Here is a 26,628-nt window from a genome sequence, read left to right on the forward strand (position 1 = left end):
TGCACCACCTGCAACATTCCACCTAAAGTGCCTGGTTTCTATTAGTTTTTCTGCTCTGAAGAAGTGACTGTTAATACTGTTTACCACTGTAAGGGTAACCCAGGTAGAGAAGTTCAAAGGGACCCAGGAACAGAGCTGGGATTCTCACTGTAAACACCTCACCAAAAAAATGGGATGTCTTTCTGTTACACGTGCCCAGCCCCATGAACAAGGAGTGCATGGTCTGTAGCTGGGATACTGGGCACTTCATGCTAAAATAATGAAGACTAGTCATCACCTACTGTACAAGGACTGGGCAGTACTCCAGGACTGAAACTGTCAGGTTGGTAACAGTGCAGATGCACAAAGGGAGATAAACTCTGGAAGAAGGGCTGGTCTCAAAGAGTTGAAGAGAGAGAACATTGATAGTCAGCCAGAGATTCATTGACAATACTGCAAAGGAATTCTGGCAAGATGGGGTGGACATACCAGCTCTGGTGAAATGCTAGATCTGCCAGTGACTTGAAAAACAGGGTGAAAGAAAGAGTTCAGTTCAAGACTCAAGAATAGCTGTACAAAGGCTGAGAATAACTCAAGAACATTCAAAGTCATTATGCTTTGATAAGAACTGAATGACATCCTTGTAAAGCTAGGTAGATCAATGGACAGCACGACTGAAGACTAAATGTGTATGACAGATACAATGTGCTATATGTTAGAAGTAATAATTTAAGCTATTCATAATCTTTACTGGAAACTAGATTAACTAACCACTCAAGACAAAGATCCGTTCATTATTGTAGGCAGCTCAGTAAAAACACTCTGTGTGTTATGCAGTTGAAAGAGCAAACAAAATATTAGAATATAAAATTAAGAAAGAAAATGACACTGAAAATATGGTGCCAATATATATACATCAATAGTACAGTTTCCCCTGGAAAATGCAGTTAGTTCTAGTCACTTGGTCAGAAAAGAAGAATAAAATTAAAGGAAGATTAGAGAGGTGCAGAGGTGGTGATGATAGCTCTTAGACAGCCAGTCTGACTTCCATTTGAAGAGAAATGAAAGTGCGGGATTATTTAACTGTTTATGACGCACGTAATGATTTGTGGGAAAGAGGTGATATATCCTGACAGAAGCAGAGACCCCTGCAAAGCCAACTGACTTTATTTAGGTCTCCAGAGAATTACAGGACATCAAGCTGCCATGACAAGATATGCTGATTGGCGTATTTTAACTGATAATTGGTTTGGTTTTGTTCTGCTTCCATCATGGATATCCCTAGGCAGCTGAGAGATTGATCTCTCCCCCTCTTCCATTGACCAATGCCCTCTGCTCAAGGAGGGGCAGCAGCAGTGCTGACATGGGCACCCATGCATATATTTTGTTTTTTCTTTGTGAGAGAGAAGCAGGCCCTCCAATAGAAACTTGCAGAAATTGGGAGAGGGAGGAATTCAGATGGACTGTTGGAAAAATACCTCACTTGCTGCTCAGTGGAAGGTGCCTGGTGCTTCCTTTGTCTCACACTGTGCTGTGAGCACTCTGCTCGGAAACCAATGAAGCCTAGAGTTTCCTACGACACGGACCAGTTGGACTGCCTGTAACTGGGCTTTGATGGGTTAGCTTATGTGGTTTTCTAGCCAGCAACCAAGGGACACTGCTTTGCTGATTCAAAACTGCAGCAGCTTTGATGCTTCCTTGACAGTGAAAGGTGACAGAAGTAACAAATTAATAGCTGCTACAACAGTAGAAGCAAGTCACTTAAACCAAAAATATCAAAGGCACGCATTTCAAAATAGGACTTGATATAAAACAGGACTAATCTGATTTATGGTCAGATTTACTACAGTGCTGTGTTTACAAGGACATCCAGAAAGAACTCAAAAACACAAGTCTAGTGGATTTCACAAGAGAGGCTGCACAAGTCAGGTCTAACTGAGATACTTCAGAAAATCCCATTAGGTATTTACTAGTGTTTGCAGATGTCTGAATACCATTACAAAACCAGGTCTAAAACGCTTCAGAAAGACCTGTCTGCTGAGCCACAGAGGTTCCCAAAGGAATCAAGAAAAGATCTTACAGTATTTTGGCATCACATGGCTGGTTTTCCAGACTGATTTAACTATCAGTTAGGAGGCCACAGGACACAGTAAGGATAGGACCAGGGTATTTTGTTTCCTGAAGGTCCTCCAAAACTCATGCTGGCCATGGGCACACCTGGTGTTCTAAGTGCACTTGTCTATAAAATGCAAGTCCTGAGCTTGTACTGCTTAATGCAAAGCTGATAGCTAACAGCACATTGCTTAAGCATGCTATGATAAAGGATAATAATTTTGCTAAGTGTGACATGACTGGAAAATATAGCAAGAAAGTTTTCATGTGCTTGGCATTGACTGGATCCACAAGATACATGAGGAAATAAACAGAGTGGGAACATCCTCGGCATACATTTCAATTGTAGGATTTTCAGAAACCAAAGATTTCCATAGGAAAACATCATGTGAAATCCAGTCAACTGAAATTCAGTGCAAATATGTCTTTTACAGTCAAACTTAAAAACGTGACCTTCAAGTCACAGTTCCATTTTTAATTGTAATTACTTTTTTAATGGGAAAAAGGGGAAACACTTAATTTTGAGTCTGTCAAAATGCTTGTTTGGACAGTGTTGTTTCAATTAACTGTAATTAGTGAGTTTGACTAACTCCAGGGGAGAAGAGAGATGACAAAAGAGTTTTTTCCTCTAACATTTTCTCCTTTTTCTGTTTTAAATTAAGATCCAGCTGTATGATGGTACCCTAATACATTTGTATGGCCCAAAGCATGATATTGTACTACTAGTTCCCTGGAGCCCAAAAGAATCCTTCCTACAAGTAACTTCAGGACTTAAGGCATCTGGAGTGGCCTCGGTCCCAGTTCAGTGCCATCCCAAACAGAATTAATCTGATCTACTGACTGCAGTAGATTTCTTCTGGAGAAGAATGGCTGGAGTGACAGCATCTCTCCCGTCCTTTCAAATACTGCGAACATTAATGCAGTTCCTAGTAATCAGGACAAAAATCATTGTAGCGAAATGAAAAATAATGTCTGTGGAGAATCCCTAGACGTGGAATATAATACTACAAAAAATCAACCAGCCTTCTGACTAGTCTCTGCCCCAGTGATGTACAAGCGTAGGCCAGTGATGTCGGAGGTCTCTGTACCCAACAGAATGGAGAAAATCCATGATAAGCTAGAGGAAAGGAGTGAATGACAGTACCTGATCTGCATGCATGATAAACCCATTATCAGTTCAGAATTTTTGGCTATGTTCATTAAAATAAAAGCTCGTAAATTAAGGGGTAATGATATGTTGCTATCCTCATCATGCAAATAACGCTCAAACAGCAGTTATTTATTATGGTGTGCTCTAAAAGCACTAATCCAACACAGACCATTCAAACAAGGCTGCAAAACACAAGTATTATATTAACGGAAAGTAGAACATAGACAAACCTGGAGAACAAAGAGGAAAAATCACCAGGCAACATATTAAGAAATTTCTTGTACATACTAAAATTGAAAGGTGTCATGTATGCCAGACCCTCATGACATAAGGCTGTAAGAGACAGCTAAAGAGGATGGAAAGCTAAAGAGACAGCTAAGGAGGAGCAGGAAAGCTAAATGAATGATATGTTATTGCCCTTGCTATTGGAAAAAACCCCTGGACATTCTTATCCCAAGGGCACTTGTTTTGGAGCCGTAATGTGACATTAATGAAGGTAGAAGGTCCTTAAAAAGAGATTAGAGAACAGCCCGAGCAATTTAAATTGGATCTAAAAGGCTGACAGAACCAGACAGTTCATCACAGCACTCCAAAGCAATAAAAAGAGCGCTAATTCAGTCGGTTTATGATATATGCATAAAAATGCCACTGGCTTTGAATGACAAAGTAAATATGCTCTCTAATATTATTCCACAGCAATCCCAATCCACCTTTTTGGTACACATGCACATGTAATGCACTCCCAACAGCGTGCCTGAAGTTTCTCTATGTGTCAGTCTGTGCAGGGCATGAATCGGAGCTAACCCCTCTTACAAAGGCTTGTATTTCTGCTCAGTGGGCCGCTCCAGAGTCAGCCTCTGATGGGCTGCAACAGCTGCCAAGCAAAGACAATATCGTAAAAGGCAGGGGGATGTCCTCTGTAACGAAAGGCTGGTTAGCCTGACATCAGTCCCAGGAAAACCAATGCAAAAACAAGAGGTTTGGGTCAAGGATCAATTAAGACAAAATTATAGGACAGAAATATAATTGCTGCCAGCCAATAAGGCTTTGAGGAATACAGATCTTGTTAAATCCAAGTTTGGTTGACAAACATACTCCTTTAGAAGTGAAATATCTGAGCTTTACATTAAATGTTAAGCATCCATTCATGGATCAAGAATTGCCCAACAGATTTGTAAAAACAGACATCAACAGAAAGAGATCATTAGTTCATGGGGAATTCCTCCAGTCTCAGTAAACAGCTCACTGTTACCATCAGTACTTTGGCAGCAAATACAACAGTGCTGCTGGGAAAATTTGCAGAAAATGCATGGATTAACGTAATGGTAAATAATAATCAAGACAAAGCATTCCCCCAGATAGTGCTCTCATATCTGTGTTTAATACAGTGAAGTTCAGACTTGTCAAGGCATAACAAATTCCAGCCACAGGCACAGAAAGGGTACCACATCCTGCAAAATATTACTGGCAACTTAATGCAACCTTTCCATTGCATGCTGTGGCAAGGGCAGTTAATGTAACTTGTGCACAAGTAAATGGGGAGGTAAAAGAGTATGTGAATATGGGGTTTTTTTCACTGTCTGTCTGTGCTGAGGCTGTTAGAGCAATACTGAATATATACCAAAAAGAAAGATGGATAAATGGACAAGATACAGAAATGAAACAGAAAACAAATCAGATGACTAAAACCCACTGTTTAAATTATCAAGATAAGACCGAGGAATAATTTGATCAATGTACATAAATACCATATTGAGAAAAATGATGAGTACTTCATCTGGACTTTTAAATCTAATAGAGCAAGGCCAAGTAAGGACCAATGAAACTAAAGGTCAGTTAAATCCTAACTAGAAATAAGACATGATCTGTGACAAGAGATGTGACCTGCCATGGATCATAGTAATAAAAAAAAGGTTTGCTAGTCTTTGGGGAAAATAAATCTTGCTAAATACAAGTTTGACTGGCAAACACAGACCCTCAAAAGTAAAATACCTAGGCTTTGCATCCAATGTGAAGCATCCCTTACATGGATCCAGATTACTTTCCTGAATGTGGCGTACATTTACATAATTTATTATACAGAGGCTTTCAAACTGCATGCTCCTTTGGAAAGTGACTCCACTGAACATTCTTTAGGTTCCTATTAAGGTTTTGTGGAGAGAGATGGTCTCTGGACATACAGAGGCAATGGTACAGGTACAGTGAGAGCTAATTGTCAGTGCTGTTAGATGGTATTTTGTACTGTACTCTTTATGCTGCTGTCTTTACCTAGAGCCATGTATGAAAGAACCATCATGGTCACCTAGTCTAGACTTGATGCCATAGTTGCTTTGTTTTTCACTTGTAACAAATATAATATGAATAAATCCATTGGGTACAATGGCCCAGGGTGCTGTGCGTACTAACAGTGAAGAATCTATTGGCAGAAGTCCTGACTGAGTAAATGACGTTTTAATGCTCTTGGGATGTCATCATACTGCACAATAACTGTTATGGTGAAGTATGTAAAAGCCTAAGATAGGGCTCTTTTTATTAATTTAAGTCTAAATTTAATACTAAATAATATATAATGAATTGTCCAATTATTAATGTGAATAATACAGCCAATGTTTATCCTATAAGCTCAGCGTTTTCGAGCAGCATAATTCACATATAATGTCCAGTATAATCAAAATCTGATTGAAATGTCTTTTCTGCAGGTGTTTAATGCTGTCTCTACCCAGAGAACAAGTCTGTATATGTCACAAGTGGTGTTCCCCAGGGCTCAGTTTCGGGGCCAGTCTTGTTTAATATCTTTATCAATGATCCGGGTGAGGGGTAGGATGGCCCTGCAGAGGGATCTGGACAGGCTGGATCGATGGGCCAAGGCCAACTGTATGAGGTTTAACAAGGCCAAGTGCCGGGTCCTACACTTGGGTCACAACAACCCCATGCAACACTACAGGCTTGGGGAAGAGTGGCTGGAAAGCTGCCTGGCCGAAAAGGACCTGGGGGTGTTGGTAGACAGCCAGCTGAACATGAGCCAGCAGTGTGCCCAGGTGGCCAAGAAGGCCAACAGCATCCTGGCTTGTATCAGGAATAGTGTGGCCAGCAGGAGCAGGGCAGTTATCGTCCCCTTGTACTCAGCACTCGTGAGGCCACACCTCAAATACTGTGTCCAGTTTTGGGCCCCTTAACACAAGAAAGACATTGAGGTGCTGGAGCGTGTTCAGAGAAGGGCAACGAAGCTGGTGAAGGGTCTAGAGAGCAAGTCTTATGAGGAGCGGCTGATGGAACTGGGATTGTTTAGGCTGGAGAAGAGGAGGCTGAGGGGAGACCTTATCGCTCTCTACAACTGCCTGAAAGGAGGTTGCAGTGAGGTGGGTGTTGGTCTCTTCTCCCAAGTAACAAGCGATAGGATGAGAGGAAATGGCCTCAAGTTGCATCAGGGGAAGTTTAGGTTGGATATTAGGAAAAATTTCTACATGTAAAGAGTGGTTAAGCATTGGAACAAGCTGCCCAGAGAGGTGGTGGAGTCACCATCCCTGGAGGTGTTCAAAAAACGTGTAGACGTGGCACTTTGGGACATGGTTTAGTGGGCATGGTGGTGTTGGATTGATGGTTGGACTGATGATCTTAGAGATCCTTTCCAACCTTCATGATTCCTAGTTTTACTTTCATCAAAAAATAATCCAGCCACCAAGCCAGGAAACATGAAATTAATTATTACTCTACCCTTAACTGGTTTAGTGGTGGACTTGGTAGTGTTAGGTTAATGGTTGGACTGGATGATCTTAAAGGTCTTTTCCAACCTAAATGATTCTATGATTCTATGATTCTAAATAACCTTCATGGAATTCCTCCTAGAGACACAGGTAAAAGTCCTCTCTGAGCAAAGTACTGCTTCTGCTCCAGTGGGGAGATCACTCCTTTAATTCTACAGGGCAAAAGGGTCCTTTTAATGCCATAAAAGGTAATTTGTTCTCCTTCCTCCAAACTTCAGCCACTGTGTGGAGCAACACCAGTCCTTCATAGTGCATGAAAGTTGGGGATAAAACTATGTAGCTGGTTAGTAAAGCATCGGTGAAGATGGCTCATCACCTGGGAAGCAAAGAAATAAACTATGCTATGATTATCATGCCTTTGAAGTTAGCTTCAACCCTACCTTGGGATAAATGGAAACCAGCCAAGTCAGAGGAATGATTATAACATGAAACTGAATTTTTGATAAATCCACTTGTTTCCTCACCTCACTTTCTGAGTGCCTTTAGGGGATTCTCAAGGTGCCCTTTGTCACCGGCTCCATTTGTGAATAGCATCAGGAAAGGTCAGTCCTAGAAGAAACTTTACATCCTTTTGTGTAACAAAGACATGCTGTATCTTAGCAAAAGATACTGATGTCTTGGTAATTCAAGGGATAATTATTATCTGAAGTCGCTACAGACAGAAACAGTATATGAGCATCTCATGGAGCCTTCCCTAAAATTCCCAGGTCCAATATAGGCTGAAAAACTGACTTCTTTTCCCCAAGTGACAAAGGTACAAATGAGCTTCATAAATATTAGAAAACGCTTCATTTCAAATACAGCTTTTGTTGTAATGTAGCATGTAAGTGATTATATTAAAAATTACTTTTATGAAAAATTCAACACATTTGGGGGTGAGCAGGAATACTGCATTTTTTGTCATTCAGGCAGCTTGTACTACCCTGATTCAGAAGAATCTCAGCCATTCTCTACCAAATAACTAATAACCACAACTCATTATTTCATGACATAGAGGTTGTGTATTTGCTGCATGCAGTTCATTCACCCTTCTTCTAGCAACCCTGTTGGGGTGATGGTTTCCCTGTGCATTTTCTACTGGTAACGTTACAGGCCTGACCACCCCGCCTTTAGTAAGGTCCAGTTAACTCTTTCTCCTTTTAGTTGCAGAGACATCTAAATAATACTCCATTTATTGTCTGCTAATTTGAGGAGCTCACAAATGATGTTCTCAGCTGATGGCAAGTTGTTATCTCCAAACTGATGAATAAGCAATCATCTGTTATTACCCTTGTGGGGAAATAGCTGTGTTTGCCCTATTGACCCACACATTTCTGCATGTGGCTCAAACTGTCTGCCTCTCAATTCAGTCTCCCACAACAAAGGCACACTGGTGAAATGCTTGCTTTCTGTTCACAACAAATATGTCTCCAGTGCATTTGTAATGCAGACTAGGTGAGGTTTTGCAGTTGCCTGATATTCAGCACCTTCCTCTGTCGTCACTGCAACTCTTCCTGCATGACTAATTTTCACACCAGCCTCAGTTAAAACCTGTTCTGATACTGTTTCATTCTCTATACCACAAAGCAGCTGTTCCATACACCATTTTAATTGTTCAGACAGGCCTATATAGTTCAACAGACACAAAATTGATTAGATAAGTCCTTAGGCTCAAAGGTCTGGAGAGACATATGTCATCTAAGGCATCATTCACCTCTTTAAAGCCTTGCAGAATCAATTTCCAGCCAGCCAGACATACCTAAATGTAAAATTGGAGAAGGCACCAATCCATTTTTACCTCTTCATAATGTGTATCAACAGCACAGAGGAAGGAACTGTTGGCTGGGAGGTGCACAGGTGTAATAAAAGACTTGAGGTGTTGCTAGGTGAAGCCAATTTGTATTTGCTTTTATTTTGTGGAACAGCATATGGCAGCTTTTCACTAAGTCTGAGGTCAATCCGATTTCTAGGCATAGAATAATTTACATGAGCGTGTCTTTAACCTGCTAATCTTTAGGACAGCACATTTTTCAGCCTGTGCAGCATGCTTTGCCTTGATGCCTAGAAGAGCTATCTCACTTTTCATTCATGAACCTGCTAAAGTTTGCAGCCTCCAGTGTAACCACAACTTGAAGACTGTCTGGGAGTCCACCTAAGGATGCTCTGCTCCATGACCCTGTGACTGCACACCTTTGCCTTCTCAAATCCACAGGAGCCCATCTTCCCCATTTAATCTCAATTCTTTTACTGTGAGACAGAAAGTGAGGCCCGTCAGCTGCCAAATGAATGGGCAGAAACACAGAGTGAACCATGTCTGAGGAAAAGACAGGGTTTTCCCCTTCTCACACAGAAAGAATATGAAGTAATGAGTATTTGCTCTGAAGGACAGATTAGTATCCCTTACTGGTTTTTCTCTCATTTTTTGCAGCACCACCCACTGTTTGAAATGAGAGGGACACCAGAGAGGTTCCTGTAAATGCCCCAAAGGGTTCTAAATCTTTGCTCAGAGGGGAATTGAAAAAAGAACAGATGGACTTGCTGTTAGAAGTGACCATGGGAATAGCCACATGAGCAGAGACCAAGAAAATGAAGGAATTTGAGGGACCTGGGAAATCTTATCAAGGAAGATATTAAGAAAAAAGGGCTTCAAAAGCAGACTGAGCTGTTGTGGAGAAACAGGCCAAAGATGCATGGAATTTTGACAAAGAGGCAGCATCAGTACAGGAGTCCTGAGCCTATCTCCTACCTTTTGCCATACCTTCCCACTGCTATTCCATAGCTTATTAGGAGAGCCTGTATTTGGGGGAGGCCAGTCCATGAACCAGAGCAACACACAGAATTAGCCCTACTCAATACCGTCTCCTAAAAAAATCACAGCCCACCAGCAAAAGTGAATGGGCATCTGATAATCAGAGGTGATGGAGTCCTTTAAGAGGATTCTTTCTGTTGTACTATTTGCAGTCATGCACTTTAATCCTTAGTGCTTTGTGTAAAATTTTGCCTTTTCCAAATGTGACAGAAATTGCTTACACATTTGTTCTGGATTGCCCTGCATCTTTTTGTTACCTGAACAAAACACTGCAAAAAGAAGTAATTAATCTGATCTTGATCCATATTTTGCAGGGCACAACAATGGCATGCGCAGAGAATACTATCTGCTCTTTGCAGGCATCTTGCAAAGGTGTGCACCTGGATTATCTTCTGCTTTGCAGCAGGGTAGGTTCTTAAAATATGACAGCTGCAGGCATATCCATTGCTCAGAATAAGGGAAGCACAGACATCGTATTGAAGTCTGCAGTTTTCTCTAGGGTACAGAAGTGCAAATTTCCCCATTTTCAGAGAGAGGACTCTGAACCCTGCGGGCAGCTCCGCGCGCAGAGCGAGTGGCACAGCTCCTGCCTGGAAGCTGTAGCAGCCTGCAAGCTCAGGCTGACCGGTCCCATCTCTAGTGGAGGTGCCCACCACCAGCTTCAGAGGTGCTGGTAACACAAAAGGAAGGAAGACTGGGTTTAAGGACAGCATCTGTCACAGACCACCAACACAGGTGGAGAAAATGAGTAAGCAGCTTCTTAACTAGCTATAAATAAGTAGAAAAGAAAGTTGTTAGTATTTGATATTTCAGCTTGGGAGACGCAGAAAAATCTCGTTCACCCCATGCTGAAACATACTTAGAGCTTTCTTAAACAGTGGATGGTAAATTCTTAATTGGAAAATTGCACCCAATTTAACCAACTCACGGTAATTCTGTGCTAGGCTTCCTGCTGTCCAGCTCAAATGAACTGATCACTGAAGTAAAAATGTTATTTTTATATACAGACCCACACAAGCACCCTCCACAAATTATATAAACCAGTTCCTCCAAAAAGGTTTATATTCTGGGTATATAAAATTAACAATTAGCAGGCAACAAATAAATAATATGTGTTAATGGGATAACGTCATTGAAAGGCAAAAAAATTAAATGGTCCATAATTAAATTGTGGAAAGCACCATTTATCCTTGCCAGCCACCAACCCCGCTGGCAAGGGCTGCTCTGGACAGGAGCTCAGGCTAATGGAGCTACGAGCTCACCTGCACACAACCTGGTCAGTGATGGCAGACGCTATCAGCAGCTGCTGCCTCCTGTCTCAGGTGTGGAGGCTTCCTACAGCATCCTCGCTCGCTCAGGTCTCTTCCTATCAAGAAACCCTTGAGCTGACCATGAGAAGAGGGAGCAGGCACTGACCACCGGCAGAAGTACTGCTGCAAATGAGATTGATTTTAGTAGAAAGGTTTTCTTCTGTCTGGTTGTCAGAAAAACCTCTCTCTGGAGATGCTGGAGGATGCACGTTTGTGAGGTGAACTCATTACCCCTGGGGCTGAGGAAAGCTTCCCAAGGGTAATGAGCCGCAATGCCTGATATGAAGTAGATGTGCACACAGATTTGGCATTTACCTGCTATTCATGTGTTTGATTTTGAAATGAAGTGAAAAAATGCACAAATATCAAATATGCTTGTCAGCCAACACCATATAATGGTGGTCATTTCAAATATAGCCTGTTTCTTTGTAGCACCTGATATTCCTACCCAGTCCTGTTATCCCCCACATACTCTTTTCTTGACGCTGATTCACTCCTTTAAGGGAAGTATGAATACCTGAAAGCCTAGATCAGCAGGATGCTTTACATTTTGATACAACCAGCCTTCAGCACCAGATGAGCAACACAGAAATGAGAGGACATTCTTCCCAATTGTGGAATCCTCAACAAACACCATATTATTTTACTTAGCTGTGGTATGGAGATCCTGCCTTACTTTCCAAGTTGACAAGGCATAAGGGAACAAATTAAAAATATATTTATTCTGGATCATTTTTACTGACACAGTGAAAGCTAAATCTGTCTGTGACTTGCCCACTTCTGCCAGCATGCTCCCGAAAAGCAGAATAGTTTTGAAAGACAGAAACCTCCGAGAGTGCCAGCAATCGCAGGATTCCCCTAAACCAGGGTCAAACCTTGCACTCATCAACTCTGAGTCAAGTGGTTTTGGTAAACCCAAATCAGATACTTAGAGCAATACAGGTTTCCCATAAATGCCAAGACAAAGCCATTTGCTTTGATCTGACCAATGTTTTTGAGTTGACTGAGACTAGACAGGAACCAAACTCCAGTTCCCACACGTGAACACTGACCCAACATCTGCAAAGTTCGTGGCACAGATAGCCTTTATTTTGGTTAGACTATCCCGAATAGAGGAAATTACACATGCAAACAGGGATGTGATCCTCCTTATATTCATCCGTGGTGTTCTGATTTCAGGCATGTTTGGGCCCAAGTTTTCTGTGATAACCAGAATGGGGCAAACAGAATTTGCTACATATTTGGCATATCTTCATTTGATAGCCTTACAAGCTAATTCTGTTATTTAAGAATGCAGTAGACACTAAAACCACATACTGAATATCACATCGGATAGCACAATCAAACGTATGGTAAGGTACAGAGTATTCATAAAGAATCAGGAGACAAAATGCCAGAATACCATCCATACGCCAGTGGCAGAACGCATCAAATGAATGGGTAAATGTGACTAAGTCGTTAGTATCATTTTATCAGTTCACAAATATCACTGCTAAATCAAAGCAGCTATCTATTATTTGCCCAACATCCACAGGTTATTTTCCTTCATTACTCAACCTGCTTTAGTTTGATCCTATATAAGCTTAAAACTGTAGAAAAAAAATACGGCCTGTATGGAAAATTGCTGTGGGATTGCAAAAGACATAGAGCTTGCCAAAGAAAATGAACTCTAAAAACTGTTTTCCTTGTTCATGTGCTCTCTCCAGGCCCTCTTGTTTATGTAAGGGCTCAATATATGATCAAGTTACCTTGCGTCAGCCAGGCTGTGGTAATTGTCTGTGTGTGCACTTTTGGCCTGTAGCAAATGCAAGAAAATTTAACTCAGTTTAAGCCCCTTTCACTGCAGGCAAACCTAACACAACTTACCTTACATTCCCTGTAGAGTGGGAGCGTGCACCTAACTTGCACGCAGTGATATGCTACGTCCCAGGAGCCTTATGCTGTGTCTGAGACTCAGGATTATGAAAGACACCCTAAAAGCTCTGGGACAGCTTGTCATTTTTCTGCAAGTATATTGCACAGGCACACAAATGAAGGACTTACCTGCCATGCCTCAACCTTCTTAATGTCTGCACAGGATCCGTTAGTGAAGAGTCCTTTCCCAGGGGTACAGGTATATATATCCTGCAAGGCATGGGCAATAGAATATACTGCCAAATACACATTATAGGATATCCGCAAGTGTGTGTAGTCCATGTACGGTGTCTCCACACTGGTGATGTTCTCATCCCCTGTGCACGGAGGTCGGAAGGCAGCTGTTCCATTTCCAGCTCCCAGTCCCTCTTCATGGCCCTTGTGGAAGGAAGTTGAAGCTGCAGAATTTTTGGACCCATCGGGGAGATAGCAGTTAAACGTCTCCTCCCAAAACTCCTTGGCAAAGCCATTGTTTGTGGACTTCTTGGGATGCACCTTCTGCAGGAACTCACGAAAGCCTGGGATCTGTCCTGCCTTCAGCGCAAACCCAATGGTGCTGCCGATGACGCGGAAGAACTCTGGCATGGCTATCAGCGAAGAGCTGGCCCAGGCCTCGCTTGCCAGCCAGATCTTGCCAGTGATGTTTCGCCTGACGATCTCTTTGATGAGGGGCTCCAGGTCTGGGCCACTGGAGAAAACAACGATCACCCTTGCCGTGGAGTTCTGGATGACCTCCACCACCTGCTGGATCTCCTCTTCGTCTGAGTACTGGGAGATGAGCTCGCTAAAATCAATGCAGATGTCTCTCTCCTCCGCCTCCTCCCGAAACTTTTCAATCCCAGGCCGGCCATAGTCATCGTCAGCTGCAATCGTTCCCACCCAGTTCCAGCGAAAGTACTCAATGATGTCTGCCATCGCTGTGGCCTGGTGCTCATCATTCGGGATTGTGCGGAGGAAGGACTTGAACTGGTTCTTATTGCTCAAGAGACGACTGGATGAGGCATAGCTGACCTGTGAGAGCACAGTGAACAAGCAAAACACAGCATGAAGTGAACTGCCTGGGAATAAATTGCCTACATTTATCTAGAATCACTGTCAACCTGTGTAACCTCAGATGGGATGAAGAGAGAGCTGGGCACTGCACTGGCAGCCACGTACTCTTAGCCTGTGGTCGTACATGATCCACTCTGAGTCTGTATATTCTTGTAGCTGTGACTGTCTTACAGAGGCACACATACAGGAACAGCTGCTCAGACCCGAGAGACTGGAGCAAGCTCATGTCCACCTGTAAGGTCAAAGATCTGAGGGAGAGAGACACTGACACTAGCTTGGAGGAATGGCAAAGAGGTGAGCCACCGGTGGCCTACACGCACCTCACTGCACTTCCTGCCAAATCCAGAAACAAGAACAATGTATCTTTCAGATAAATGAGGGCAAGGCACATAATTCAGACAAAATGCAGGCTTCCTCTGTCCTGAACCAGACATGAGACAGCAGGCTGGTATTGCCATCCCAGACCTACTCTGAAGAGCACTGTCTGTCTCTTCTTAACTCTCACCTCTGTCCCCATCCTTAAGCAGGCTCCATCAGGCACTATATGCGTGTTATATACAATCCCTGCCAGCTGAAGTGAGAAGAATGTGATGTGTATCAGTTGCCTTGACCCTGCAGAGTGTTAAGGTAATGCTGGTTGATACTACCTTACCAGTATGACTGCTGGCCAGAATCAGCAAAGAAGCCAGTAGGCTTTCCACACTCCATGAGCCACCGTGCTTTACAGTTAAAATGGGATTTTATATCCTTTTCTAAACCTATCAAGAAATATCTTTTCCCTAATCAGAACAAGTGCCATCTGATCTTAAGATATAATTTGGATTTTCTACAAGTAGGAAGAAAACAATAAAACCCAGAAGAGAATAGTTTAAAGATCTGGAGAGCTTTTAAAACTCACTTATCTTTGCATTTTGAGATTGGTATCTGAACTCTTTAGGACTGACTCTCACTTTGAAAAAAATCTATAAACAGCTCATTTTGTACAAAGTGGAAGTTCACAGAAAATGTTAACTCCTTCTTAAATTCTGTCATTTAATGTTTCTCCAAGAAGAAAGAAAAAGAGGTCTCCTAGTGCAATTTCAAGGGCCACAGGAGCAAATCCTCCTTTCACAGAGCTATATTCTCCCCTGGACAGGCTCCTACGCAGCGCTACTCTCATCTCCTAAAACCTAGTGCCAGGGGGTGCAGGCAAGGTACCCGACTCCTGCATGTGCTGTAAGGGTTCACTGAGGTGAGATACCGAGAAACAGAACTGGAGTCATAACATTTTCAGTTTCTATGTCAATGGAACAAGTAATGAGCCTTACATTAATTGTAAAATATATCTCCAACTTGTACTGAAATGCAGGGTCTATTAAGCATAGATTTTCTAATGGCCTTGCTATAAATGGCAGCAATAATGCATATTCTAATGCTGCCCAACAACTCCCAGTTTAAAAGCCTGCTTTCAGTTGTCATACTTCAACCACCTGGCTGAGATTTCGTTCCAGAACTGAGCCTCCTGACATCTTACCCATTTCAGCAACCTCTCAATAAGACTGCTGCCTCGTAGCACAAATGCCATTCCCTGTTCAAAGGGAAAGTCTGAGAAGTGCAAACATCTTTTATGTTCAGTCCAACCCACCAACCCTTCTCAGCTGCCCTTGTTCAGTTGGTAATGTGATGTGTGAATTAACAGTATGCCTTAAAATGCCATCATGGTGTTTATTACACACCACCTTCCAATGCTACTCTAGGCAATACCTCGATAGCGTATATTGGTCTTAGCTTAAACCATTCTTGCCCTGCTCAGAGACCAAATGTCTATTTTTTCAGACTCCTGTGAGGCAGTCAGATTTATAACATTAAATAGACAAGATATATTACTGTGCAGACAAGAGTCCTTCCTTCTTCATTTGTGGTGCAGATGGGAATTGGAGCCCAGGCTGAAATAAAGATATATCCTCTCAGGACAGACTGAGAGTGCAGTGTGACACAATCTTGTTACAAGGACTCCTGTGAGTTCTGGCACCTGTATTTGTTTTAGAAGAGGAATTGGAAATGTTAGGCTATACAAGGCAACACATAAATGGATAAGGCCAAGCACTTTTTTCAAAGTTGTCTTCAGTGTGGAAATCTAAAATCAAGAGCAACAACATTAAGCTATAACATGCCAGACTCATACTTTGCTTAGGGTCTTGGCAGAGCAGCAAGTTTGTTAAATGAAAGGATGGGCCCGTGGATGCCAGCACTGGCCCCAGTAGAGTCAGCAGACAGCAAGAAGGATGCTGCGACGCAGGAGCTGGCCACAACTACACCACCACACAGATGACCCCAGGACAAGGCGGGGCATATCCACATGCTCTCACAAACCCTGTTCTGGAGGCTGTAGGGCAAAAGAAAGGCAGGTCAGCCCAGAAGGAACCTTCACAGCACTTGATCAGCAGAAGCAGCAACTTTACAGATCACTTACTTGAATCATCAGAGATGCTGAGAGACCTAAGAGTAGCTGGCAATGACTGAGCTCTGCCTTAAGGGGGCTCTGTGGGAATTGGGCATGACTAGACAGTGACCATGGTGAAATAACATCACAACTAACCTGTCAAGGCTGGCAACTGCCAATGACTGACCTAAATTACCCGTGTTCACAGACTAAACCACTCTAGAGGACTCTAGTCCTCCTACACTAATTGCTGTTGGCTGAGTGTTGTTACTGGCTGGTAACCTTTGTGTTTGGGGATTGCAAATTGCTAGCAAGACATATTTCTACCATAAGAAACCCTCCACATTTTGTATTGTTTCTCTCCTTGAGGTTCTATTGGAAATGGCAAAGATTAAACAAGCCATGGAGGCTGAACTCCCCTTGAGACCTTTCTGGTGTGCAGTTAGGACACATTGGCAGAGTGTGGGACGGAGAAGCTGGCACAGCCATTGTACATACCTGTACTGGCCCGAATATATTTCTGGTAAATGTGAGCCTGAAGACTTGTATCTCTGACAAAAAAAAAATTTGGTTTGATTTGACATAATAAGTTTGGAGAGAAATAGACAGCTTGCTTTCATGTAAACTGTTGTCCCACTTTAAAAGCCAGTGCTTCTCAGCCTCAGCCCTCCCAGGATGTATTCATACGGCTAGGGCCATTGCATTTCTAAACCTTCCCTTGTCTGAAACAGAGATGGAGCATGTAAGGCAGCAGTGCAGTTTCCTGTCCTGGTTCTATAATGTACTTAAAGATCCCCTCCAAACAGAAATACCCCCAGCTGTACCTAAACAAGAGAAGTGAAAGCATGAAAGCATACCTGAGGTATGTAAAAGAGTCCCAGAAGATTGGCCACAGCGGTAGAGATGCCAGAGCCGGTTGCCCCCACGACTGCAATGGTGGAAGGGATATGTTCTGAGCAGTTGCAGAATTCGTCCAGGTTCAAGGAGTCTATCTTGTTCTGGGCCACAAAACTCAGTGTGGCCTCAAGGGCTTTAGAGACTGTATTGCAAGTGTCAAATATCCTGTACCCTAGGGTCATGTTGGGAAGGAGAGTTGGGCTACTGTTTATTTCTTCTATGGCAAAGATCATAGCCTGGAGCCAGCGGAAGCCTCGGAAGTTATACCTGGGGGAAAAATAAAAATAAAACAGAGTGAGAAGGAGGCAAACAGAGGAGAGGAGACCAGGACCAAGACAAAGACAGAGTGAGGAATTCCAGATACAAAAGGCAAAAGTAACTTATGTGATTTCTTGCACCCTACTAAATTTGGAAAGTTTTGCTTTTGTGTTCAGTGGTTACAGAAGAGGCGTGCATATGCCACAAGGTTTTGTTCCATTTTTCAGTTCAGAGGTCATGAGGATGAGGTGAACTTTTCTAAGTCCTCTAAAGCCTGGGAAAGTTGAAAGACAGCATGCCTGGGGTGTTGGCTCTGGCCTGTCCTTTCTGCTCAGTACCCTACACCTGGATCTCGTGATTCCTGAGCAAATGCTCTGACACAAAGCTACACCTACCAGGTTTCCTTCCAGGCTCCTCTGACATGTTTCTGAATGCAGATGGCAGTGTCTGCAAAGCCTGTGCTGAGTGTGATGCTGTCAGGGACTTGGGCTCAGGGATACTCAGTGTGTCAGCTCCGCATGGCTTTAGGCAGGCAGGCAGAGTGAGCTGAGACACAGCACTGGCATGCCCCTGGATGCAAAGGTGCCTGGTAGCTCTGCTCGAGGAAATTTGGCCTTACATCACAACCCTTCACACTGTGAGAGAGGGCACAGTCAACCTGTTTATAACCAGAGAACAGAGGCATGCTATAAATGTAAATCCTAGCTCCCTAACTTGTTAATTAGATACTACAGTGTTTTCATTAAAGGAATAAGCTTCTCTTTATTATAGTGCTCTCATACATTTGCTTTAGACATGAGCTCTGAAGATGCCATCAGAGCTGGCCTGTGAAATTTAAACTCTGTTTTTTGAAGCCTCCTCTGTTCTCTAAAATGGAGCAGCTGAGTTTTCTGGCTCTCTCTTAACTGTGCATGGAGCTAACCCAGAGCTGGGGAGTGGTGGCAAGAGTGTGCTGCAGGACCTGGGAGTCCCTGTTTAGAGCATTGCGTGGGCTGGCAGTGAAAGAAGCTGATGCAGGGTGAGTGACTACTTATCCAAAAAAAGAGAGAAGCTTCTTCATGGAAAGCAGCAGGAAGAAAGTCGCTTTGACATGTGTTATTCTCAAGTTTTACCTGCTGTGTTTTCTCCCGTAAAGCTGCAAAAGCAACTGGTTGTGTGCCTGTGAAGCTGCCATGTTTTAGGGTAATTCAGTTGGAATGGCAGAATCTTTCGTGAACTCAAACCTGCCCTTCCTTGTAATGCACTATAGGTCAGGATAGCACTCAATTTGCAGTTTTGTGTTGAGTTAGGTCTGGAAACAGGGAAGTGTCAAAGCTGTTATGCTTGAGATCCACTGGGAAAACTGACGGGTCCAGAACTGGAAGAGCCTGGGGAAATAGCCTGCCCAAGAACAGATGCTATATAAAATGGTAAATTCCACGTTTTGCATGAGTGCCATTTTGAAATGCTTTGAGAGGTGTTTCCATTACCAAGGTGAAGATTTCTAAAGATAAGCTCCATGAAATCACAAGCTTCCAATCTGTGAGATAAACAACCTGAACATCTTTTAATTGCTGGATTAAATGAATAACTTCTAAAGTTGATGTTAGCTATGTCTGACTTCTTTAAAGCTGAATGAACATAGCCACATTACTTCCATTCTAGGATTTTTATCTGATTTATCTGGGATCAGAAATTTCAGAGATACCACATCTAAGTTTTAAGTCTTAAAAACTTCATTTATTCAACTTCATTTCACCTGCTCCAGACATCTTTGGCCAACTTCCAAATGAGGTTCTGCTCTGAGGTTGCTCCTCAAAGACCAGACAGTATGGTTTCTGTACAAATCTCTTCAAGTCAGAAAGTTTGAGGCCAATAAAAATCCTTAGTTATAACTCTGAAATAAAAGGACAAGCCTCAGAGTGAAATAGGCAGTGAGTGTTATGTACAGAAAAAAGATATGCTGGGCAGACGATGCTGCCTCACGTAGTCAGTAATGCTCGCTGGGATCAATGACAGCAAGGAGGGGTTTTGTGACACTTCTTTTTAAAAAGAAGTTAAATATGTTTTCAGATATTTTTAATCAAAATGAAAACAGGATTTGAAGCAAGGAACTACATTCAGGCTCCTCATGTAAAAGAGAAAAATGTGAATGCATTTTCTGTATTTGAAGGGAAGACTGCTGAGAAGCTGGGAAGTTCAAAGGTACCACTATACCACTGTGAAAAGCTTCACACATTCGAGTATGTTTAAAAGTAAATTTAAGCCTGCTTACATTAAATTGTGCAGGTGGAGTATGACATGAAATTATTTTGCCTGCTCAACAGCAATTTGGCTTAATTTTTTTTAAATGCAGCAGGGCGGTATCTTCAAAAGCAGTGAGAAAACTGGGCTGTCTTACCCTTGACTTCAGAGAACGCGTTTGCTGTTTCATTCAGTAGATGTAGACTAAGGCCCATGATGCACAATTGCTTTTATTTTCCTTTCTGACATACGCTCCTGGTGAATGTTTATTTACAGCATAAGGCCTGTACTTCAGGTACTTGAGTTTGGATTGGTTTTATTTTGGAGGGGAAAGGAAGGCAGGGGTGTTTTCTGGGAGCTAGACTCCAAAATGTCTTTGAAATGCTTTTGATAATTTACCTCAAACTATCCTGGGAAGGAGACCTGCAGTTCTCTTCAGTTGCACCTCTGCTGATAGCAGCATCAGCAGATCAGAAGAGGATCAGATGGGATGGAGACAAACACACCTTGATCTGTCTTCTGTAATACTTAATAGAGCTTCAGAGAAGGTCTCATTTTGTTAACTGATACTGTGTTGTATCAGTACTGTAACATGGATATGGTCAGATGAAGGCAGTGCCACTAAATTAGTCTAAATGAAGCAAGATTTCACGATTCCTTCAATCAGGGTGAATGGAAATGTGTGTGGATAAATTCTCTCCCATTGTATTGTAAGACCCCAGCAAGGGGCTGTGGATAGGTTCCTCTTGGCTTGGTGTGTACATGAGTGATGGGTAAAAGCAGCCTTTGAACCTGGCAGCAGATTAGACCGATCCAGCTGACCTCCTGTGCTATGCTGCTGCTGTGACTAATATGACTAGTCACTGTAATGTTCTGTCAACCATGCAGAAATTTGACCGGTAATTTCCATGAAGAAACTGCAAAGGATTTGCTAACAGCAGCAAACTTTTCATTAAATTTCCAGAAGCTTTAAATAGCCACTGATATTTTCTTGGTGGAAAATAAGCAGCCTCCCAAACTTATTTTCTGCCATATTATTTTCCAGGTACATTAGCATAGTCTTGTACTTTAACATTTCTGAGATGTGGTGCTATGAAAAGTGGTCATTAAGCTCTAAATGAGAGTTTAATTTAAATAATTCAGTGCCCAAAGATGTAGATAGGAATTTTTATTTACAGTCAGTTCTTTAAATGCTTGTCCTCTGATGCCTGTTCTCCCACCTGTCAGAGTATGCAACCCATTGATCTTTCTGTTCCCAGGCAGGAGCACAAGCAGGGAAAGAGAAATCAGAAACAATTCCTCCACAAATCCTCATTTTAATTGTCACATCTGCATGGGACAGATTATCTTTGCAGCTGCCCAGTTTGCCAGATAGTAAACTCGCAAGATCTCACTGATTCCTGCAGGTTTCTTTCCAGTTGGTATAAATGTGTCTGTCAAGGGGTGCTCAGGATGGCTTAAGTGTCTCAGTCAATGTTACAAAGCAAAGTCATATAAATTAAGGGACATAAGCTCACTGCATAGTTTTAGCTCCTCATAGCTCCATCCCCTGTTTCTTTGCTTGTTTGTTTGTCTGGTTTGGTTTGAACAACTCATACTGTCTGGATCCAGCAGGGAAATTAGACCTGGTCCCTGTTTGTCTCCATAAAGGAATAATTCACAGCCTCATGTGAATTCATGACCTTTATTTATCAAAACTTGCAAGGCCCTAAACTAAAAGCAATAGAATATGAAGGAAAAGAAGGAGAAAGTAATGTGAAAGCTGTAAATACAGCTCCTGTAAATACATATCCAACAGGTACTTTTAATCAAGAATGGTGGCAAAGCCTGCATACGCCTCATGGCTCACGCCAGTACTCCTCTTTCTCTAGTGGTTGTATGCACATACTAATTTCTCTGTGGTCTGTAGATTTCCAGTACATTAATTACATGTTATTGCTGCTACTACCACTGCTATTACTAAGCTATGCAAAGGGGAGACCTTCAGCCATTTGTTGGATTCCTGTAGTCAGTAGGTATAACGAGTTGCTTACTACTCTCAGAAGTTAGGTCTAGGTAAGGGGAATTATGCAGACCAAAGAAAATGTAAAAAACCACCCCATTAATAAATTAATAAACATTAAAATTCAGAAGATGGGTGGAAGAGAGGAAAAGAAAATAATTCGGGCTCAGGGCGGAAATTCTAAATATCATGTTAGGCATTCACTTCTGCAATGGGATTAGCAAACACATCCACAAGGTGCAGAACTAAAATTCTGTTCTCTCAGACAGACACACAGAGTCAGTGAGCTAAAGCGTCCCGGAGCCATGCTCTGTGAAGTCCTGCACTATGACATGGGGATGGTATCTCACCAGACTTTCACAGCCTGTAAGCTATGTGTCACAGTGTGGGACCTTGGGTAGATTGCTGGCCAGAATACAGGGAATATGCATTAAAAATTATGAGCTAGTGACACCATATTGGCAACACTGTATCTCAGCTCAGTAAAGATATGTTCTCACTGCAAACAGTTTGTTACAGTAAGAGGAATCCATGGGTACCACCCATCTGTGCAATAATGCTAGCAATAATACTAAAGATACCACCACCATCACTACTGCTAATCTGCCTGAAATCAAGAAAGGATGGAGAAATCAGGTTATGAATAGGCCTCTGTGGGTGCTGACAGGGAATGGGGGTCAGGGGCAGCTTGTGCTGTGCTCAGCCTCTGCCTCCACTGCACACATCAGATATGCATCAGCAAATGTTACAAGGAAAGTTGCTGCAACAGCACTTGAGGCATACAAAGACAGAAAGTGTATTTATATCAAATGCGGGATGCTTGATTGCTTAAACAATAAGCCATGTAAGTATTTCTGAAACACAGGAAACAAAATTGCTCTCACTTTCCGTACTCTTATCTGACATTTGGTGTGGCAAAATCATGAGTAAGTTTTCACTTTGGACTCTACAACTCGGTGCTTAAAGCATGAAGATGAATTTGCAGTAGAATCAGCACAAAAAGAATGGAGAACAGGTTGTTACTGTTCCCTTTTCCTTTCGCTGCTGAATCATGTATATAGTTTTCCAAATAATCATGTGCAAGGTGTGCACAGTAGGTTTAGGCCAGTACATATGCTGAGCTGGGAGAAAGGTACTGTGCCACAAGAGTATGAAGGGTGTGAAAACTGAAAAAGCGGAGAGAAAACTGTCCTACCCATTTTGAGAAGCCCTGTTTGGGAGCATAGGTATGGCACTGAACACAGCTAAATGTGTGGGAAGATGTCCAAATATCACAGATCACGTTGAACCATCCTCAAAAGAAAGGAAAGCCACATTGTCTTAAATTTTTTGAATACTTAACTCCAGAAGAAACAGGGGCAAACCACCCCCAGGGTTTTAGTGGGACTTTTAGAGCAAGGAGCTCTTCATATGGTCTGATGGCTTGTTGCTGTTGCTGCCTAATGGAGGAGTATGAGGAAAGAGAGAGGATGCCCGCATACTCCTGGAATGACTTGGGTCTAATTTTCTTATGTGATATGAGACACATTTTCCTATCTAATTAGATTAAAAGCTGTACCCGGCCATCTAAAAAGGGTATAAAACTGATTCACTTCAGCTTTGAAAAGATACAGCAGCAGTGGAGAAGGCTCAGAGAAAGGCAACAAGGGCAGTCAAAGGTATGGAACAGATTTAGCACCTTCGGTTTGACCATGTACAGCCATGCTTATGGTCTTCTAGTGGATTTCCCACCCTCTAAAAGTTTTTGACACTACAAGATTGGGGAGATTTTACTTTGGAAAGAAACTAGAGCCTATCTTTTTTTTTCCCTTCTCCCCAGAAAATATGAGTTCACTCATTCCACACTAGCTACCTGCCCAGAACTGAGGAAACTCAAATGTGACATGAAAGACTCTAGGTCGTGACTTGAAGAATGTAATGGGCTCTTAGAGTCAGCATGCACAACCCTGCCCCAAGCTACTACCTAATCACGGAGTCCAAAATCAAAAAGGACCACTATGGTTGTGTTGTGAGATGTATGTATGAGTCCAGTCAGAGGAATTTGCTGACTTAAATTCTGCTTAAAATAGAAAAATAATTTCAGGAAAAATATCTGCTCTCAATTTAACATGTACCAACAAGGAAAACACCATAGCACATAAACTGTCCAATGCATTAATTATCTTCATCAAGCAAATCCAATGACCAGTCTCAAAAAGTCTTCCCAACCCAATCTCTTTCAAATTAAACCTTTCCTGGAAATGGACATTTTCTGGTGAAGACTTGGGAGATGAAGGAGCTTCCAGTCATCTCTGGTCCAATCATCCCCTTGTTCCTATTGTAGTTGCTACTACCTCTGCAGCTAGATCTCTGCCTTTCATTAAGTATTCTCTCTCCATTTGCATTATGCTATCAACTCACAATTTATCCAGGTCCTTGAAGGAGTGTGGCAAAGTGGCACAAATGCTTCTCCAGTCAACTCCTCTCTTTTGCACCTGTAACTTCTTGGTGCAGGGGTAAGAGGAACACAGATTTTACCCAGGCAAATTTCAGGTGGAGGATGCCTTTTAGCAGATCAGATGCCACCCAGAAGGATCTCCTGTTCTGTCCTTAAAACAGCTGGTCTGGCTTTTCAGGATTTGCGTGTTGTTGGCAGTGCTACCTCATTAACAAATCTTTTGGCAACCACACACTTGTAGTACTCGTGGGGGAACATTCCCTTGTGATCTGTTCCAATAACGTGACCATGTCAAGGGAGTCACCGAGGCTGACCCAGCACTGACAGAAATTAAAGCTATGTTCAGTTTGCAAATATCTGCACTGCCCTGCCTGCCACCTGGAGCAGGTGAAAAAGACCACAGAGCTGAAAACATCCATCGCTTTTCAGCATTCCTCTTTTAAAAGACTGCATCTGGGAGAGAAAAAAATGCTGAAAATCTGGCAGAGCTTCTTGCTTCATGAAGTGGACATTTCACATACATTTAGTTCATGACTTTCTTGTGCATGCATAGAAGAAGCCAAAAGAAACCCTGCTTAATTACACTTCTTTCTGTGGGCTCACTAAGAGACCATCTGGGGATGATCTCATAACCTAGATGGATGTGTCCTGCTCAGTGTCTCAGTGGGAAACTGCACCTGGAATCTGTAAGCGTAGCAGGAATGCTGTCAGCCATTCTTAACTGCCATCTGCAACAGAACTGTACCAGATCCCCAGTCTAGGATGCGAGGTCCAAGTAATTCCAGATATATGATTTTTTCACATATGATTACAGAAGAGGTGCTATAACACTGAAGTGTTTTCCCATGCATGGTCATGACAAAATTCCACATCAATTTCTTGTATTTTGTTTATATGACATTTCAGTTGCAATCAGTTTCTGTCACACTTTATGTGTATTATGTGCAGGGTTGTAAGGCTAAAAATTCCTCATGTTTCATCATAAAAATGGCTACATATTAATAATAAGATACGATGTCTGCATGTGCATTTCTCCCTCCAGGGTTAACTGCCAAAGACTTAAGACAAAACCTATATGCACTGTTTACACAGAAGAAAAGGACTTTGGGTGAGGAAAGCCTGGGTAAGGAGTTCAAGTCTGGGACTTCGTAAAGGTCCTAAAAAGACATCTATGTGTTCAGTGGGATTCTTCAAAAGCAGTGACCCATCTCTCTTTCACCTATTTACTTCTTTAGGCAATTAAACAGTTTGTAAAGTCTTAGAAGATGAGAGGCAGAACTGGGAAAAAAGCCCCAAATTTGATTTCTAAGCTATTTTGCTATGCATGACTGTAATAAAATGAACTTAAGGGTACTATGGGTTATTTTCCATCCTTCTGCTAGGAAAGCTATTTTTCAGATACTATTCAAATGTCCACTGTGAATGGCCAGATAGATTCATGTTTTGGCAGCTTTGGGTAATACAAGGATTTCCCTCTTTCACTGTCCAAATATTATTTATGTTACTGTTTAACATATGCATTTCCTGCCTTTACACGCCTGTTTTATTCTGTTATTTACACCATACTTTCCCATTGCCATTGCAAGCATCAGACTACAGGCTGTATTTACACGGTGTATAGCATGTCACCTGTAGCCCTGAAAGGGCAAGACTCCCCCACTAAAACTTTTCATTTTTTATTTTCTTGGCTTACCTTATACACTCCACTGATTCTGGTCTTGATTTTAGATCCTGGTCTTTAGCAGCCACTCCAAAATGAATGGGGAACAATCCTCCAAGAATAATGTCTCCCTTCTTCTGTGCCCGTTGGTTTGGCCCATAGGCAGCTGTGTTCCAGGTAAACAGCAAAAGAATCAAGCAGCAGCTATATAAAGTCATTGTTCCTCTTTTCACCAGGGGGTTATAGGATGCAAAATTGGAAAAGGTGATGTAAGAAAGCAGATGTTGTAATGTCTAAGCTTTTCCTTTCCTTAATACAGCACAGAGAGGATTTGGGACACATGTCTGCAGGGAGATAAGCAACAGGGTGGGAGCCACAGTGCTGGTGTTTCTCCCTCTGTCTTCTCCATTGCAAAACAACAATTCAGCAGTCCTTCTTTCTTCATAACCAAAGCATTATGGAGAGCCCATCTCTGAGAACTGCAAAAGAAAGACATGACAAGTGATCCTAGCTGCACACCAGGACCCCACGCTGCCACGGCAGTTCTGCATTGTCCCATCAAGTTCTTAGTATGCCCCCATGGCTGCTCCCACTCAACAACCTGTGCAGGACACATGCCAACTTTGACAGAACAAGACAGACACCCCAGTGATGCCAGT

General features: G+C 42.3%; 1 protein-coding gene across 2 annotated transcripts in view; it reads right to left on the minus strand.

Annotated features, from left to right (window-relative positions):
* Nucleotides 1–26,187, minus strand: part of CASR (calcium sensing receptor) — a 41,122-nt gene extending 14,935 nt beyond the window's left edge. For both annotated transcript variants that reach the window (XM_075722796.1, XM_075722786.1), the window contains exons 1-3: nucleotides 26,003–26,187; nucleotides 17,350–17,656; nucleotides 13,147–14,028 (exon numbers count right to left, since the gene is read on the minus strand). In XM_075722796.1, the coding sequence (XP_075578911.1) occupies nucleotides 13,147–14,028; nucleotides 17,350–17,656; nucleotides 26,003–26,187 (1,374 nt within the window). The remainder of the gene's footprint in view (nucleotides 1–13,146; nucleotides 14,029–17,349; nucleotides 17,657–26,002) is intronic.
* Between the last annotated feature and the right edge of the window lie 441 nt (nucleotides 26,188–26,628).

This window comes from Pelecanus crispus, chromosome 1 (assembly GCF_030463565.1).
Source record: "Pelecanus crispus isolate bPelCri1 chromosome 1, bPelCri1.pri, whole genome shotgun sequence".
In the NCBI taxonomy this organism is placed as follows: Eukaryota; Metazoa; Chordata; class Aves; order Pelecaniformes; family Pelecanidae; genus Pelecanus; species Pelecanus crispus.